General features: G+C 35.3%; 1 protein-coding gene across 1 annotated transcript in view; it reads right to left on the bottom strand.

Moving 5' to 3' along the window:
* LOC149800505 (heat shock 70 kDa protein 12A-like) overlaps positions 1–2,071 on the bottom strand; it is a 30,316-nt gene extending 28,245 nt beyond the window's left edge. The window contains exons 1-2 of the mRNA XM_089960132.1: positions 1,920–2,071; positions 267–866 (exon numbers count right to left, since the gene is read on the bottom strand). Coding sequence (XP_089816258.1) covers positions 267–659 — 393 coding nt within the window. The 5' untranslated portion in view covers positions 660–866; positions 1,920–2,071. The remainder of the gene's footprint in view (positions 1–266; positions 867–1,919) is intronic.
* Between the last annotated feature and the right edge of the window lie 16,973 nt (positions 2,072–19,044).

Below are 19,044 nucleotides of genomic sequence, written 5' to 3'. Positions count from 1 at the left end.
ATCTCTGTGTGTGTGTGTGTGTGTGTGTGTGAATCAGTCCGTGTGTGTCTCTGTGTGTTGACTGATCAAGGTTTGTATAAAAGTCTGTTTTATCTTTAGACAGTAACTTTTTCATAATTTATAAATAACTGTAAAGCTGGAATTAAAACCAGTACGCAATTTCACATTCTCTGCTTAATGGATCTATGTCCAATGCTATTTGATTTATAGAAAATAAACTATGTACATCTGTATATTCATCTTCTTTATTTGTTTTCTTTTCTCACCATTTTCTCATGCAGCATCATTTTGAAACGGCGGAAGTAATACCACGTCTCATGCTCATCATTTTCTTTAGATGTTAGTTCGGCATACTTTGATTCAGCTTCATAACCGAAGGAATCCAAAGTCTTCCCATCCGGTTTTATCAATACCGTGGTAGGAGCTTTCCCAGTTACGAGTTGTCCTCCAATCCACTGTTTTGCGCTGATTTTTTCGGGTTCTTTTTCAAATTCATGCTTAAAGGAAAATGCCCAGCCTGAGTAGGTAGTTCCAAAGTCTATGGCAGCAACCAGGAGACTGGTCCCAGAAGGACGCCAAGTTTGAGAGTCCCACGAACGGTTACTTGGAGTTCCCGAAGGATGGTAACTTGGATGCTTTGATTTCTTGCAGCAAAACATTATATTTTGATGGCTTTTACTCGTTTGTCAAATGTGAAGTTTAATCTTAACCCACGAGATTTGCATCAGAAGAATGTATTTTATCATCGAAAATATAATTAAAAATATGTGTCCTACAAATGTATTTGTTTATGGTTAAACCGCTCTCTAGCCGTCAAATAAAATTAACAACGCTTTTCTACTGCATCTACATGTCTTATCCAAAACCTGAAAATCAAAGAAAGCACGAGAAAGATAATTGATTACAATTTGCACGGTAATTGCCCATTTTAGTCCGTTTTAACTTTTTTCTGGTAAAATATATTTCATGATGGTGGTTGCTTAAGATCAGTAACCCCCACCCCCACCCCGACAGCAAGGACGTTCATAATTTGTTGTGCAATGTGTTGCATTAGACTCCCTCAAGAAAACGTTAAAACAAGCTGAGCCATATCGTACTATTCGTTAAAATAATTTTACACCAAATAGTAAGAAATTCGCAGTATTTTAAAGGCACAAACTCATCGCACTTCATACCTCCACAACAAGTGTAGGTTTTTGAGAGCACTTGTTGTTATGTCACTTTTATTATGGTCCAGAATGGAGATGATTTACAGCAGGTCGTAAATTTAGCTGGGTCAAGGCTGTTACCTACTTACAAAAGAAAATTAACGTAATTCATTTACCCTTCGGCTTATCCAAATTAATCAACATGCAATGGTTTATGAAACAATACTTGTATATACATAAATAGTTGTGTTATGATTATGATTATAAATATTATTTGAAGAGATATTGCTGAGAAAACAACAACTTACTCGATCTTGAGATTTAAGGAAGCAATGATCCCCACAAAATATACAAAAATAGCGATACAAACATTGGAGATAATTTGCCATCGAGAGAGAGAGAGAGAGAGAGAGAGACTTGAACAGAAGTTAAATTAAACCTTCGTCTAGAGGGAGTACTATAGATGTAGACGTCTAAAGCGCTCACCGTTCCGGATCACTGCCATCTCACCTGTCTGCGTTGGTTCGAGTCCAAGGCTCGGCTAGCTTGGGTACGTGGGAAAGCCTGCCAGTAGCTTCTCGTGGGTCGGTGGTTCTTCCCTGGGTTTTCCAGGGTTCTTCCTCCACCAGTTATACTGGCCGCCATGTATAGCCTATCTTGTGCTGAAAAATGGCGTTAAACACTAGAACAATGACAACAACAATAGAAGAAGACAAACTTTGAACATAGTTCATCGTAGGAGAGAGAGAGAGAATAGGACACTATTCCTACCGGTATGTTTTATCTTCACTCAACCGATGCTTCAACCCAAATGCCGGACTGGCCTACAATCTATGGTGCTAGTACTTGAGTATGAATACTTTCCCATATAACATGGCTATGGAGTAAGTATAACATAATATCATGTGTTCCAACTCAAGGTGAAGAGATTTACTATCAGCAGGTCCTTAATCAAAAGTCAAAAATCCTAATGATATAATGTTTCCTAGCAAGTCTGCTATTTAAGTTAATTTCAACGACCGCAAATATAGTTCAAGTCTGATCGAGAATTATTTACAATAGCTATAAAACAAAATGGAGAAAGTATAATAAGACCAATGTTCTTACAAAACAGTTGGTGAGAGACATAATACATTTCATAATTCTTACAGGACAGTTGGTGAGAGACATAATACATTTCATAATTCTTACAGGACAGTTGGTGAGAGACATAATACATTTCATAATTCTTACAGGACAGTTGGTGAGAGACATAATACATTTCACAATTCATACAAGACAGTTGGTGAGAGACATAATACATTTCATAATTCTTACAGGACAGTTGGTGAGAGACATAATACATTTCATAATTCTTACAGGACAGTTGGTGAGAGACATAATACATTTCATAATTCTTACAGGACAGTTGGTGAGAGACATAATACATTTCACAATTCATACAAGACAGTTGGTGAGAGACATAATACATTTCATAATTCTTACAGGACAGTTGGTGAGAGACATAATACATTTCACAATTCATACAAGACAGTTGGTGAGAGACATAATACATTTCACAATTCATACAAAACAGTTGGTGAGAGACATAATACATTTCATAATTCTTACAGGACAGTTGGTGAGAGACATAATACATTTCATAATTCTTACAGGACAGTTGGTGAGAGACATAATACATTTCACAATTCATACAAGACAGTTGGTGAGAGACATAATACATTTCACAATTCTTACAGGACAGTTGGTGAGAGCCATAATACATTTCACAATTCTTACAGGACAGTTGGTGAGAGACATAATACATTTCACAATTCTTACAGGACAGTTGGTGAGAGACATAATACATTTCACAATTCTTACAGGACAGTTGGTGAGAGACATAATACATTTCACAGTTCGTACAAGACAGTTGGTGAGAGACATAATACATTTCATAATTCTTACAGGACAGTTGGTGAGAGACATAATACATTTCACAATTCATACAAGACAGTTGGTGAGAGACATAATACATTTCACAATTCTTACAGGACAGTTGGTGAGAGACATAATACATTTCACAATTCTTACAGGACAGTTGGTGAGAGACATAATACATTTCACAATTCGTACAAGACAGTTGGTGAGAGACATAACATTTCACAATTCTTACAGGACAGTTGGTGAGAGACATAATACATTTCACAATTCTTACAGGACAGTTGGTGAGAGACATAATACATTTCACAGTTCGTACAAGACAGTTGGTGAGAGACATAATACATTTCATAATTCTTACAGGACAGTTGGTGAGAGACATAATACATTTCACAATTCATACAAGACAGTTGGTGAGAGACATAATACATTTCACAATTCTTACAGGACAGTTGGTGAGAGACATAATACATTTCACAATTCTTACAGGACAGTTGGTGAGAGACATAATACATTTCACAATTCGTACAAGACAGTTGGTGAGAGACATAACATTTCACAATTCTTACAGGACAGTTGGTGAGAGACATAATACATTTCACAATTCTTACAGGACAGTTGGTGAGAGCCATAATACATTTCACAATTTTTACAAGACAGTTGGTGTGAGAGACATAATACATTTCACAATTCTTACAAGACAGTTGGTGAGAGACATAATACATTTCACAATTCTTACAAGACAGTTGGTGAGAGACATAATACATTTCACAATTCTTACAGGACAGTTGGTGAGAGCCATAATACATTTCACAATTCTTACAAGACTGTTGGTGAGAGCCATAATACATTTCACAATTTTTACAAGACAGTTGGTGTGAGAGACATAATACATTTCACAATTCTTACAAGACAGTTGGTGAGAGACATAATACATTTCACAATTCGTACAAGACAGTTGGTGAGAGACATAATACATTCATAATTCTTACAAAACATTTGGTGAGAGTCATAATACATTTCATAATTCTTACAGGACAGTTGGTGAGAGACATAATACATTTCATAATTCTTAAAAGACAGTTGGCGAGAGCCATAATACATTTCGTAATTCTTACAAAACAGTTGGTGAGAGACATAATAAGATTCATGCTTCTTACAAGGCAGTTGGTGAGAGCCATATTACATTTCATAATTCTTACAAGAAAGTTTGTGAGAGACATAATACATTTCATGATTCTTACAAGACAGTTGGTGAGAGACATAATACATTTAATAATTATTACAGGACAGTTGGTGAGAGCCATAATACATTTCATAATTCTTACAAGACAGTTCGAGAGAGGTATTATAAATGCTGTTACAAGACAGGTGGAGAGAGGTGTAATAAACACAGTAGGTATTACACGGCAGGTAATGAGATTTATATACTATTTTTATCATCCTTTTTTTGATGTATTATGTTAACTTTTTGTGTGTAAATCACAAAATAAGAATATGAGTGGCAATACAGATATGGCCCAAGAAAAGGTAACATAATTCTACTTATGTCAAATTTTTTATTTCTATGGATCTTATGTTCTTTGAGAGAGTTGAATTATAAGATGTTGCCAAAATACGTATTTAATGAGGTCTAAAACAAATATGTAGATAATAAATGTAGATGTAAAGATTACTTGCAACAGTTTGAAACCAAAATTAGAGTTTTATTTTACAAGTAGCACATATAACATCTTGCCGATAGGAAAAGGAAGAAAGAAACAAATCAAAGAAGCATGGAGATATACATAGTTTGAAATACTGAAATTAGTGGTCACATTGTGTGAGCATTTTAAGACAAAAGCAGGGTAGACAAAATTACCTTTGAAACAATTCTCTTTCCGTCTAGCTGATACATTTAGTCAACCAGTTATAGCATACTGTGTTCTTGTGTCAGACGAATCTTTCGACAATATTACTACTTGAAAAATAGGGAATAAATATTTATTGTCGGTGTAGTGACAAAAATGTCGTATGGACCTTTTAAATATTTTGAATATAAAGCAATGCTTCTTATATAACGTGAGAGTTTTGTTAGGCAAATGTTAGAATTTCATCTACAGGAGCGCTGCTATCATAACCAGGAAAATTATTTCCAGTCCTATTAGAGAGGATGGTGATACGGAACCGGAAAACGAGAATGAATTTTTATAGGAAATTGACCTTCATCCTGTCTCCTAAATTGTATCTTAGGCTTTTATATTAAAGTTGATTCTATTAGATTTGCTCATATCTTCTTTAACATCCAAAGCGAACTCTGTCAGTTTTAATTTGAGAGGAACTTATTTATTTAATTTAGTCACTGGAATTATAAAGTGCTTAATATTTTCGGACTAAATCACTATTTTAGGATTATTGTGAATTAATTCAAGGACATTTGGATTAAATCAAAGCGATGCATCGAGACTCTTAACACATCGCCACATTGCAGGCAGTTGGGACATCTCACATTTAAAACTGGAATTTATTTGGATCACCACTGGAATGTTTGGAACTCTATACATTTGAAATTGTGATAGAACTCTTAGGACAATTTAATTCACAATACTTTGAGTTATGGTTAAATTTTTATTTTGTATTCAAGGGAAAATTATAAAAGTCTACTCCGAAGACCACATCCAGAAGATGTTGAGAAACTGCATTTGTGAGGATTCTTTGAGATACTGGATGTCTTCGGTGAATTTATACACGAGATCGAACTTTTCGTATTGTTAACACTAGAAAACCTGTTCGCACGACATATCACGGACATGGTTTTGACGATGTTGTTTATGAATTGTTCACGGGATCCCCCAAAGCTCTTGCGAGCCTTGGCTCGCGTGCTACACTGATTGCTAAACAGGATGGAATGAGAGTCGCTCATAGCAATAAACGCATTGCTGCTCATTGGCTGAACAATCTTTGATCTCATGAGATTTGGGATCAGTAGAATTATCAGTGAAGTCGCTCAACACGTTATAGCCGATTCATTGAATGAAAATCTTTTGATGAGGAACGGATTGCGGTTGTCTCACATAAGAAATTAGATGAAAAGATTATTTTCGGAACCAGAAACACAGTCACCCTAACTCGTAAATGCAGCAATACAACAACGATGCAATTTGGCATGATGCTACCATCACTAACGACGGTACAGTTGCGTCATGCCAACGTACGCCTTGGATGCCTTCAATGAGTCCATCAGTGGCGACAGAAGAACTTTTGATATCAGTCACAGAATCTGGCAGAACGTTTGCGATTTCATTCCTCGAGATGACCACAAACTCAACACTAAGCCCTGTTCGAGCAGAATTCTCGTAGCACAAAAGTACCCAATAAGGTGTCGACACACTACGACACGTGTTTGCAGCATGTCAATGCATGGTCCATATGGACAACAAGTAGTAAGTTCGATGATATTTTCAAATCTGAGAATGACTAAGGTACCGGTCACCAAGAACCCAACCAAGACATATTTCTAGACTTTCTTCACAATCAAGTCGCGCGTGTATATTATCGGCTGTTGAAATACATAGGATGAGACCAAAATGCTGGCATGGGCTTGCAGATTTTCCATCTTGACTAACAGCGGTGTACCCGATTTATTACTTTAACCTCGAGCATCTAGACCTGCTTCAGCAGTCTGTGGTGGACTTGTTCTTAAAGCATGATTAATCCACCTGCTCCCACAGCTGTTCCCAATTTCAGATGGATTGCAGTGATACTCTCCGACAAGAGTTTAGTAACCGAATGCGTGTCATTAACATGTCAGTGAAACATTCAAAGAATGGCACTTGAACCTGCAACGTTTTAAATAATATGTCGCATCAGCGCAAAATTGTCCTGTTGAATAGAGGTCGACTCGAAAAGTTAGTAGTCACGAAGATAACAAAATACCTGAATTCAGTTGAAAGTTTCCACGCATGCGTTATCCGGGACCAGCATCTCTGTAAAAGATGGTTTAAGGCGGAGCCTCTCGTGGATGCATAGAGTCTCGAAAAGTTGTAAGGATAAAGGAAAAGGTTTTCGACTATCCCCTTGTCCTCAAGAGCAAACTTGTGGCCAAGGTGTTCGGTTCTGGCCTCGCCAATTTCGACACCTGTTACATTTCCCGGTAATTATGCTAAAACAACATTGACTCAACAAATAAGAGAATGATCTAGAAAGTTAATCAAGAAGGACATACTTGTCTACGTAACAGTTTTTGGACGAAAATGACTGTTAGAGCCACAGAGCAAAAAGGCCTAAAGGATGTGTTTCTAATTGAACGTATTGCTATATCCCTAGAACGCACAGTCACCGATGACATAAATATGCCCCCGGAAAATATATTCTACAAGTGTACCAGTGAAGACAAATATTTATTGCACCTCACCAATGTTAGCATATCAAGCCATTAAACTCCAAAATGACAACATTAATATAGGAACTGCAATGGACCCTAAAAGCCACGGACTCGATAAAATAATTGGGATGGAAACACCAAATGAACCGCTCTACACGTGAAAAACAAATGCGAGTGTGGTCGTGGTGTTATTTTCTGGACTCGCCTCATTAACAACCGTTGGCCTTGGTGAGGATGGAAATCACGACTACTGCAACTTTAATGTGAACAAATTTTGGAATTGTTGTTGGATCCATATCAATTTTAAAATTGATAGTAAGTTAATAAAATCATCTGATATCGACATAAGATATATTCAACCTATAATTGATAGTAAGTTAATAAAATCATCTGATATCGACATAAGATATATTCAACCTATAATTGATAGTAAGTTAATAAAATCATCTGATATCGACATAAGATATATTCAACCTATAATTGATAGTAAGTTAATAAAATCATCTGATATCGACATAAGATATATTCAACCTATAATTGATAGTAAGTTAATAAAATCATCTGATATCGACATTAAGATAACTCAACCTATAATTGATAGCAAGTTAATAAAAACATCTGGTATCAACATAAGATATATTCAACCTATAATTGATAGCAAGTTAATAAAAACATCTGGTATCGACATAAGATATATTCAACCTATAATTGATAGCAAGTTAATAAAAACATCTGGTATCGACATAAGATAATTCAACCTATAATTGATAGCAATTTAATAAAAACATCTGATATCGACATAAGATATATTCAACCTATAATTGATAGTAATTTAATAAAATCATCTGATATCGACATAAGATATATCCAATCTATAATTGATAGTAAGTTAATAAAAACATCTGATATCGACATAAGATATATTCAACCTATAATTGACAGTAAGTTAATAAAAACATCTGATATCGACATAAGATATATTCAACCTATAATTGATAGTAATTTAATAAAATCATCTGATATCGACATAAGATATATCCAATCTATAATTGATACTAAGTTAATAAAAACATCTGATATCGACATAAGATATATTCAACCTATAATCGATAGTTAGTTAATAAAAACATCTGGTATCGACATAAGATATATTCAACCTATAATTGATAGCAAGTTAATAAAAACATCTGTATCGACATAAGATAATTCAACCTATAATTGACAGTAAGTTAATAAAAACATCTGATATCGACATAAGATATATTCAACCTATAATTGATAGTAATTTAATAAAATCATCTGATATCGACATAAGATATATCCAATCTATAATTGATACTAAGTTAATAAAAACATCTGATATCGACATAAGATATATTCAACCTATAATTGATAGTAATTTAATAAAATCATCTGATATCGACATAAGATATATCCAATCTATAATTGATACTAAGTTAATAAAAACATCTGATATCGACATAAGATATATTCAACCTATAATTGATAGTAATTTAATAAAAACATCTGATATCGATATAAGATATATTCAACCTATGATTGATAGTAATTTAATAAAAACATCTGGTATCGACATAAGATATATTCAACCTGTAATTGATAGTAAGTTAATAAAAACATCTGATATCGACATAATATATATTCAACCTATAATTGATAGTAAGTTAATAAAAACATTTGATATCGACGAATATAATCTGCACCACATAATTAATAATATTAGATCAATGCAACAACATCTGATATCGACAAGAGATATCTATAATAATTAATCATAATGGACAGAGTCGGTGCTTGGAAGTCAAAATATCACAGCTGGATAGAAAGTATCAGAAACTAACGAAAACATGATGCTGAAATTAGATAAACTCATACCACTTGCAATAGTTTCAGTAACAGCCGGACGTTCGACTGCAGAAATAACATTTTATGGACCAAGGAATGTCCAAATCAAGCCAAACAGAGGCGTAACAACCGTGGTAGCAGGTCCAGCAATGCTATGGGGCCCGGCCGTATTGGGGGCTCAGACGTATTGGAGACACGGCCAAAGCAGGAAAAAAAAATTAAAGTGACAGTACGAGGGAGGCGGTACACAATGTTTTCTGTGGTGCGAGTGGTGAGATAGTTACGCCACTGAACAAAAAGGTTGACAGAATAGTTATTAGTTGAAGTTAAACAAGAAATCGAAGAAGAGGTTACCGAATAAGACAACTCGCAAACCAGTTGATGTGCCGATTATTGATGTACCCAGCTGATGTACCGATCATTGATGTACCCAGTTGATGTGCCGATCATTGATGTATCCATCTGATGTACCGATCATTGATGTATCCATCTGATGTACCGATTATTGATGTACCCAGTTGATGTACCGATTATTGATGTACCCAACTGGTGTACAAACTATGTTGTACGCGGTTGGTTTGTTCATCACACGATCGTTGAAGTAAATCATGCACGTGGACTTGTAGTACTTGTGAAGTACTAGCGTCATACTCGTGCGTGAACTGGTGACGTCAACGAAGTTTATGATACAGTTTTAGAAACGTGCAAATAGCATGATAATAGCTTTGTTTGGTTACTGATCTAGGTTAAAGTCGTCCACCCGACATGACTATCCTCTGGTAGGGGCACCTATTGGTAAATTTGTTTGACGGGTGCGCGCGCTGGCTTGCATGCACTCGCCTGTGATGTGAAGACAAAGTCATGGAGGAGTCGATAGCTTTGACCTAGACTGGTAACATAATTCCATATGTACTATTATCATACTTCTCTCAAGAAGTCACGCAAAAAAGTTGCAAAAATAACATTAGTTGACAAGCTGTCAGTGGTTAATTTTCTAAATTATGTTGTCCACTTTGACTTTTGTGTCCGTCAAAAACCTATACTTCAACGTCAGTTATTGGGTCATTACATGGTAAAGACAACTATGTTAATAGCAAACGTGAATAGCCAGTTAAAAGTCAGAGAGTGTATTTCATTGGTAGATTAGGAAATAGGAAACGTACGATCCAACAAGCTTTTCTAGCACGTAGATTCAATGGGGCAAGCTGGGTCGCTGGTGATTTTTTTGGTGTAGAAAAATCAGAAACAGCAAACACTTTCGCTTCCGAACGTACAAAGTAATAAACATGCAGTAGTTTCTGAAGTAATATGTCTTGTATCAGGGAAAAATGTAAAGCTTCACTGGGACCTCCAAAATTTTGGGTTGGTTTTTAGTGTTTAACAACATTTTTCAGCACTTGATAAGCCATGCATGGCGGCCAGTATATTTTGTTAGAAGAAGAACCCGGGAAACCCTAGGGAAGAACTACCTATCAAAGGGATGCCCGTAGCAAGCTTTCTCACATACCCGCGTCGGCTGAACCGAGACTCGAACCCAGAGGTAAGATATGAGTCATCTGCAAATGCAAACGCCTTAAACCACTCCATTACTTTAGACTGGCGCTCCACCACTTCATATATTGATAATTTCGAACTGAAGTTAGCACTTCCGTTCAACCAATCAAACAATTCTCTCTGACTCATTTGAAAAGGTGATTTACTCTGTTTTTATCCCTTTAGTTATTTGTCCTTCATAAGGAAGAAAACGCTTCTAGCTTGCTATTTTCCTTTTTAAACTAAATATTTATAACCAGTAACATGTTGAAATGTATTACCCAGATTTTCCCAGATTCATTTTGAGAAATAAGATGATGAAAGTAGATTCTTGAACGGCAAGATGATGAAGGATAAGACCTGAGTAAACCAAATATCTTCACCTACTTGATACAGGCGTTAAGCCTGTTGTAGCCCGTATGTAAAAATTAGAAATAAGATCCAGTCCTACCCTTACACTTTCTCTCTGTCTTTTGAGACACGCATCTGTGTCTAAACATCCAACCTCCACTTAACTGCACGCTTCCTATGCGTTTTGGACGTGCAGATGCGTTTCCCTGCTTAAAGCACCAAAATATTACAGGTGAAAAAGAGGGGGAAAATATGTGATCTAATTAATAATAAAATTGAAATCAAAACTTCCATATAGTCCATATCTCATTATTTTGCCTCATTCACTTCTATCCTATTCAAATGCAAGTGAAATAATAAAATGAAACAAAACTTTAACAAAATCAGGGTCAGATAAAAAATGTAACGATACTTCATACAATGAATGACTGTAATTTGTGCTATTATTATTATAAAGCTATTTTTTTAATGCATTTGTCGAAATGTGATCGTGCAGCTTCGTATCAACCACCGTAACTACGGGGGGGTTGGGGGATGGGTTGGCAAAATTCCCATTCAATTTTTTTCAATTAGGAGGTGGCCCCATAATTAAGTGGAGGGGTGCAGAATTTCATGCTACGCCAATAGATCTTGGGTTTTAAGGAAGCGATCATCCACGAGATAGAGAGAGAGAGAGAGGGAATATGATAAAATTCCTACCATTATCTTTACAATACCAGCGTTTAAACCCGGATTCGGACCTGGCCTAAAATCCTTTTAGTTTCTAATGATTATTTGACCCTAGATACAGCGCTTTAGAACATAAATTAGTCTGATCAAACTCAGAGTAACAGATTTTATTTTCTCCAAGTCTTAAATCAAAGGTAACGAACCCTCATAATGTTTAATAGCAAGACTGGTATTAAGTGCGTTTCAACAAACGAAACGTTTTTTCAAGTGTCTTGGATAAATAAATACCATTGCTACTACAAGACAGGAGGAGAGAGGTAGAATAAATACCGTATCTGTTACGAAACAGGTGGTGAGAGGTAGAATAAATACCGTATATGTGACAAGACAGGTGGTGAGAGGTAGAATGAATACCGTATCTGTGACAAGACAGGTGGTGAGACGTAGAATAAATGCTGTATCTGTTACAAGACAGGTATTCCGATAAATCAACCCCCACAACAAAACTTGATACTGATGGACGATGTGTGGGTCTGATGTGACCTGTTCATTAAAATGTGCAATTTTGCTGCATGCAAATCTTTCCGGAACAAACCTGTGTATTCTTTAGACACGTTTCGGTAATTGGTAACATACCGGAAAGTGTATAAAATGTACACCGATGAATGCTGCCAAACTTTACTGCAAATAGTTGCAGCTTTTAATGAATAGGTGATATCTGCCCCAACCCTAAAATCAATATCATCACGGGTGAGGGGCTGATTTATGGGCCTACACGACAGATGGAGAGAGGTATAATAAATACCGTATGCATTATGGTAACTTCATGTGTTTCCTCTGTAATACAAGGATTTGGTTGGTAATAAGGATCTAGCACACAACAAGGAAGTCAATTTCTACATCTGTTTCTTGTCGAAATTTTCATTTCTACAATCCCATTGGATCTAATATTCCTTCAGAACTCTGAATGGTAAATTATCTGAACAATTCTTATCTAGGAAGGTGTAAAACAAATTTTTGGATCAAAAAATGTGGAGCTGCGCCATAAGATGGCATGCATCAGTTTGAAACGTGTTTTCAAATGCTGGGTTTATTAACAGTATTTCTTGGTAAATCCTACAGATACGATGAAGAAAGGAAGGAAGAAAAGGAAGAAAGAAGAAAAAAAAAACTAGCCCATTTTGATTTTGAAGTTTATACATGTAAGCATTATGTAAATAAAGCAAAACCATTTTTTGTATTTTATATTGCCTTGGTTGTGGTTTTATATTGTCATGGTTATTTTTATATTGCCTTGGTTGTGTTTTTATATTGCCCTGGTTGTGTTTTGATATTGCCCTGGTTGTGTTTTTATATTGCCCCGGTTGTGTTTTGATATTGCCCTGGTTGTGTTTTTATATTGCCCTGGTGCACTCATATCTCATATACATAGTACCAATACGACATATAAAGTTGTAATACATTTAATACAGGTCATTTCTTTTTCTGAAAATCTCATTGTCGAGACAGATTTTTGGCGTAGGCCATTATGATACTGCTCTTAACAAATTATTTCTACTTTGACTATCAATGTCTAGCTATTATTACCTTTCTATAGCATAAAATTTAGCTATGATAATTGGACGGTAATATATAATAACGACATATTGGAAATGTATAGCTATGATAATAGAACGGTTATCTATAATAACGACATATTGGAAATGCATAGCTATGATAATAGGATTGTAATATATAATAACGACATATGGGAAATGTATAGCTATGATAATAGGACGGTAATGTATAATAACGACATATTGGAAATGTATAGCTATGATAATAGGACGGTTATCTATAATAATGACATATTGGAAATGTATAGCTATGATAATTGGACGGTAATATATAATAACGACATATGGGAAATGTATAGCTATGATAATAGGACGGTAATGTATAATAACGACATATTGGAAATGTATAGCTATGATAATAGGACGGTTATCTATAATAATGACATATTGGAAATGTATAGCTATGATAATTGGACGGTAATATATACTAACGACATATTGGAAATGTATAGCTATGATAATAGGATTGTAATGTATAATAACAACATATTAAGATAAAACAGAAGCAGTAGTTAATATAATCTATGTTGGGTTTTACAGGGAGACAAGGAAATCTCAGTCAAGGGGTTATATTATTAGTCTCCTTTCGAGGCTTGCCGAGTAGGGAGACAAATCATGTAACCCGCGACTGGGATTTCGTTTTCCTGGTGCAAACACCGACATAGATTATTCTTCTCGCCCAATTTTTTCAAACTCAATTAAAATAACCATGCACCCTTGCAATTTAGTTAGCAGATTAAAACCCAGTATTCATCATGTACTATTATTGCTTCTCACTCTATATAAAGGTCATCAGGTTTTGAACTCTCTTATGAAAATCTGAACAATTATCTGAGTAGAATCTAGCTATATATACCGCTCTTAGAAAAGGGAAAACAAATAAAAATAATATAATTGTTATGTGTTGGAAGTATTGTGCAATCAGCGTCTCGAGCAAAATGCTGTTGTTTTTCCACTACGGCGCATTAAGACAAATATGTTAATGAGGGCAATGGGGTGGCCTGTCTACCCTAAGTAAACAAGTTTTACGCATGGGAGAATAGAAACATAAAATCATTTGACGTTATTACTGTATCATCATTTAATCGATGAATGTCAAATGACTTAGACGATAAGTATTAATATCTTTGATACCGGTAAGTTTTAACTTTCATCAGGTTTATGTTGGAAAACGTTCTATGGTACCAAAGGTACGATACCATACAGTACAATATGCCTACTGGGTATAGTTCTAAGGAAGCGTGTAGTGACATAAGGAAAGTTTTAACTCATGACTTTCTTGGAAATGTATATCTTCTCTCCTGGAAATATGGCAAGTGTTGCTATCATTAGTGCAGTGATATGCCACAGGAAATTCGTTTTTGTGGAGTAACATGTGGACCGATGAATGGACCACTCTGTCAAGTGGACAGATGAATGGACCACTCTGGTTGGTAAGTGCAGGAGCTTTCATTTGCAATCGCATTATAACATTTGATTCAAGTGGAGGAGATTTTGTGTGTTCGACAAAGTTAGAAGAAACCAGTTGACATAACACATTTCTAATCTTTGCCGGCTTTGCAGTAGCACTTGAGAGAGTTTGGTTTTGTGTGGCCAGTGATGTGTATTGCCCGTGTGTCTGGAGCTCTTTCTAATAGCTCGTGTGTGTGTGTGTGTGTGTGTGTGTGTGTGTGTTATCAAAGTTGCAGAGACCTTAAATTGCTATATGAGTGAATTAAATTCTTTATTATATATAGGCGTATATGTTATTATTATTATTATTATTATTAGTATTGGATTTTATAACAACGTTATCATGCAGAGTAGAATACATCAATGATTTCTTTTTAAAAGTAGTTCTTAACGCGTGGACACCATGACTGAGACGACTGTTTTGAGATAACCAGAATGAGATAGGGTAAGTGGACACCATGACTGAGACGACTGTTTTGAGATAACCAGAATGAGATAGGATAAGTGGACACCATGACTGAGACGACTGTATTGAGATAACCAGAATGAGATAGGATAAGTAATGTTAGCAAAACAGGTAGATTCATTAGTAGTGTATGGGAACGATATAGCGACAATGGGACTTCAGTGTTAAAACAGTGAGTTGCCCTACGGCGACAAGTGTTATTTAACATAAGTGGGATTGTATAATGACAAGGGAATGGAACAGTATTGTGACAAGGGTTTGGGACTGTATAGCAACAAGGGAAAATGGAACATAGTGACAAGGATATTGGGACCGTATTGTAACAAGGGAACAATTTAACATAACGACAATGGACTGGGACTATAGGGACAATGGAAATTAAACATAGGGTTTACATATACAAACCAATTTCTATGGAACAATGAATTAGGCAAGAGAGAATATATATCTTTTCGAGACATACGAGTGGCTCTGAAAAGGGTCGTGTAGTTATCTTCTACTATCTCTGCTCCCTTTTTCTTCTCCACCAGCACCTCATCTTTACCAGGACATTTTTTCTTCTTTTCTCATCCTTCCATCAATTTATATATTTATAGCCTCAACTTGTGTGACGATCCGGTTTAAAAACCCAATTATGTATTTATAACTCCAACAAAAAGACTATCCCTTACACCACACAAATATTATCCATCACACCACTATGCTATCCAACATATCATAATCACTATCCAAAATGCCTTGCGTTCGCTTAGAATTTAGAAGATGAAATCTCACACAATATCCATTCCTTACACCACAAAAACACTATCCATTACACCGTCCATTATATCATACTCACTATCCAAAGGCCCTGTGTTAGCTTAAAATGTAAGAAAAGAGGAAAAAAATCTCACAAAATAGACTATCTCTTACACTACCAAAAATCTTATGTGGAAACACGCTAACGTCTGTTCATGTCCACAACTTGTAGGAAATTTTAATGGAAAAACCCAGTATATATTTGTATGCTAATTTTATGTCCCTATTTCTATGTCTCAATTTTTGTATTTCATGGTCAATTTTTACTAGAGACTAAGTGGCTGACTTGAATACGCGCTACTGTAGGTATGTAGGTAGGTAGGTGAAATGAATTTGATAGCGACAAGGGAGTTTTATAAGAACAAACAAAAGCCAACACACACACACACACACACACACACACACTCCAAACTTTATGTGTTAGCTTATAATGTAAACGAAGAAGGTGACATTTCACAAAATAGACTATCCGTTACACTACAGCAAATACTACCCATCACATTAACTATACCATTTAACACCCCCCTTAACACACTATCCCTAAATTCTGTTTTTCTCAGAACGTAAATAAAGAAGATGAAATCTTACAAAAAAATATCCCTACACCACAAAAATATTATCCATCACACCACTATGCTATCCAACCTATCATACTCACTATCTGAAACGCCTTGTGTTCGCTTAGAACGTAAGAGAAGGAGATGAAATCTTACAAAACGTATCTATCCCTTACACCACAAAAATACTATCCATTACACACACTATACCATACATTATATCATACTCACAATCCAAACGCTCTGTGTTAACTAAAGATTTAAAAGAAGAAGATAAAATCTCACAAAATAGACTATCTCTTACATTACCAAAAATACTATGTGGAAAAATACTAGTGTCTGTTTATAGTAACAACTTGTCTGAAATTCCTATGCAAAAATCTAGTATATATTTTAGCCCCAACTTGTGTGACGGTCCTGTATAAAAACCTTGTATCTATTTATAGCTACAACCTGTAGAAAGTCCTATGGGAAAACCCAAGTCTATATTTATAACCTCAAAATTTCTAGCTTCAATGACGTCACTGTACTGGACACTAAGGGTATAATGGCAGCAGTGTTGCAAGCGGCTGACCTGAATATGCGCTACTGTAATTAGATACGTAGGTGAAATGAATTTGATAGGGAGAAAGGGAGTTTCATAGGGACAAACAAAGCCCATTACATACACACACACAAACACACACAATCTCCAAACAGTATGTGTTAGGTTAGAATGTAAACGAAGAAGATGAAATTTCACAAAACACCTGTTCCTTACACCACAAAAAATACTATCCATCACATTATTTTTACCATTTAACAACCCCCTTAACACACTATCCAAAAATTATTTTTCTGTCTCAGAATGTAAACGACGAAGATGAAATCTCACGAAAAAGGCCATCCTTTACACCACAAAATTATTATGCATCCCATCACTATGCTCTCTAACATATCCTGCTCACTATACGAAATGCCTTGTGCTCGATTAGAATGTAAGAGAAGGAGATGAAATCTCAGAAAATATATATCCCTTACACCACAAAATGCTATCCATTACACCAACTATACCATCCATTATATCATACTCACTATCAAAACGCCCTGTGTTAGCTTAAAATGTAAGAGAAGGAGATCAAACCTCACAAAATAAACTATCCCTTACACTACCAAAAATACTATGTGAAATTCCTCTTGTCGCCAAAGGGCAAACTTAGTATTTTAACATTGAAGTCCCATTGTCGCTATATCGTCCCCATATACTACTGATTTATCTGTCATATGGATGAGAAATAAGTTTCAGGTATTGCTTTTCTTTGTTTTGTTGGGACACCTTATCTCTGACATTCATATGTTAGTCAACTAAAACATGAAAAAACATATTATGTTGTGTTAGTCTACAGGCAGTCAAATAATAATGAATGTCTTCATTGTTTTGATCTGTATACACTGATTCTCTGTATCTCTTCTACTTTAAATGTCGCTTTTTCGCTTTTAATAGCAAAATCAGGTCACTTTCTCTGGCCATCAATTTCTTTTTCGTCTCTGACACACACACACACACACACACACACACACACACACACACACATATATATATATATATATATATATATATATATATATATATATATATATATATATATATATATATATATATATATGTGTGTGTGTGTGTGTGTGTGTGTGTGTGTGCGTGTGTGTGTGTGTGTGTGTCTGTGTGTGTGTGTGTGTGTATGTTTTACTGTCAGTCTTTATGCGTGAATATATGTATGTATAAGGCTATATGAAAGTATGATGTGTGCTCAGACAAAGTTCAGAAAAAGTTCAGAATAAACGTTTTATTCCACCTGAATAAATTTTAAAATAAGAAATGTGTTTATCTGTATATTTATTTGTAATTGCATTTCTCTGTGTTAGTCATCCTGTGTCAGTCAGTCATCTGTGTCATTCATCCTGTGTCAGTCAGTCATCTGTGTCAGTCATCCTGTGTCAGTCAGTCATTTTTGTCAGTCATCCTCATAACAAAATATCTATATTCAGATCAGAGACATCGTGTTTGATATTTGCTTCAAATAATAGATTGTGGAAAAGGTATGGTCGCTAGTAAAACTAAAAAAATTTTGAAAATATGTAATAATTTCATACTTTTATTCGACTCAGAACCAATCTAGTTTAACAAAGCAAAGGAATTCACGGGTTGTTGTAATTGTATTGCAGAATGTTTTGAATTTTTGAATAAATTAACGAAAATTACGACACTGAAAAGTTATCAAGTACTGACGTTCAATGGCTTTTAAAAATACTGTGCACACAATACTGT

This window comes from Sinohyriopsis cumingii, chromosome 5, assembly GCF_028554795.1.
Source record: "Sinohyriopsis cumingii isolate HCF-2022 chromosome 5, ASM2855479v2, whole genome shotgun sequence".
NCBI classification, from domain to species: Eukaryota; Metazoa; Mollusca; class Bivalvia; order Unionida; family Unionidae; genus Sinohyriopsis; species Sinohyriopsis cumingii.
Note: the sequence above shows the minus strand (reverse complement) of the source record. Positions and strands in the feature narration are given on the sequence as shown.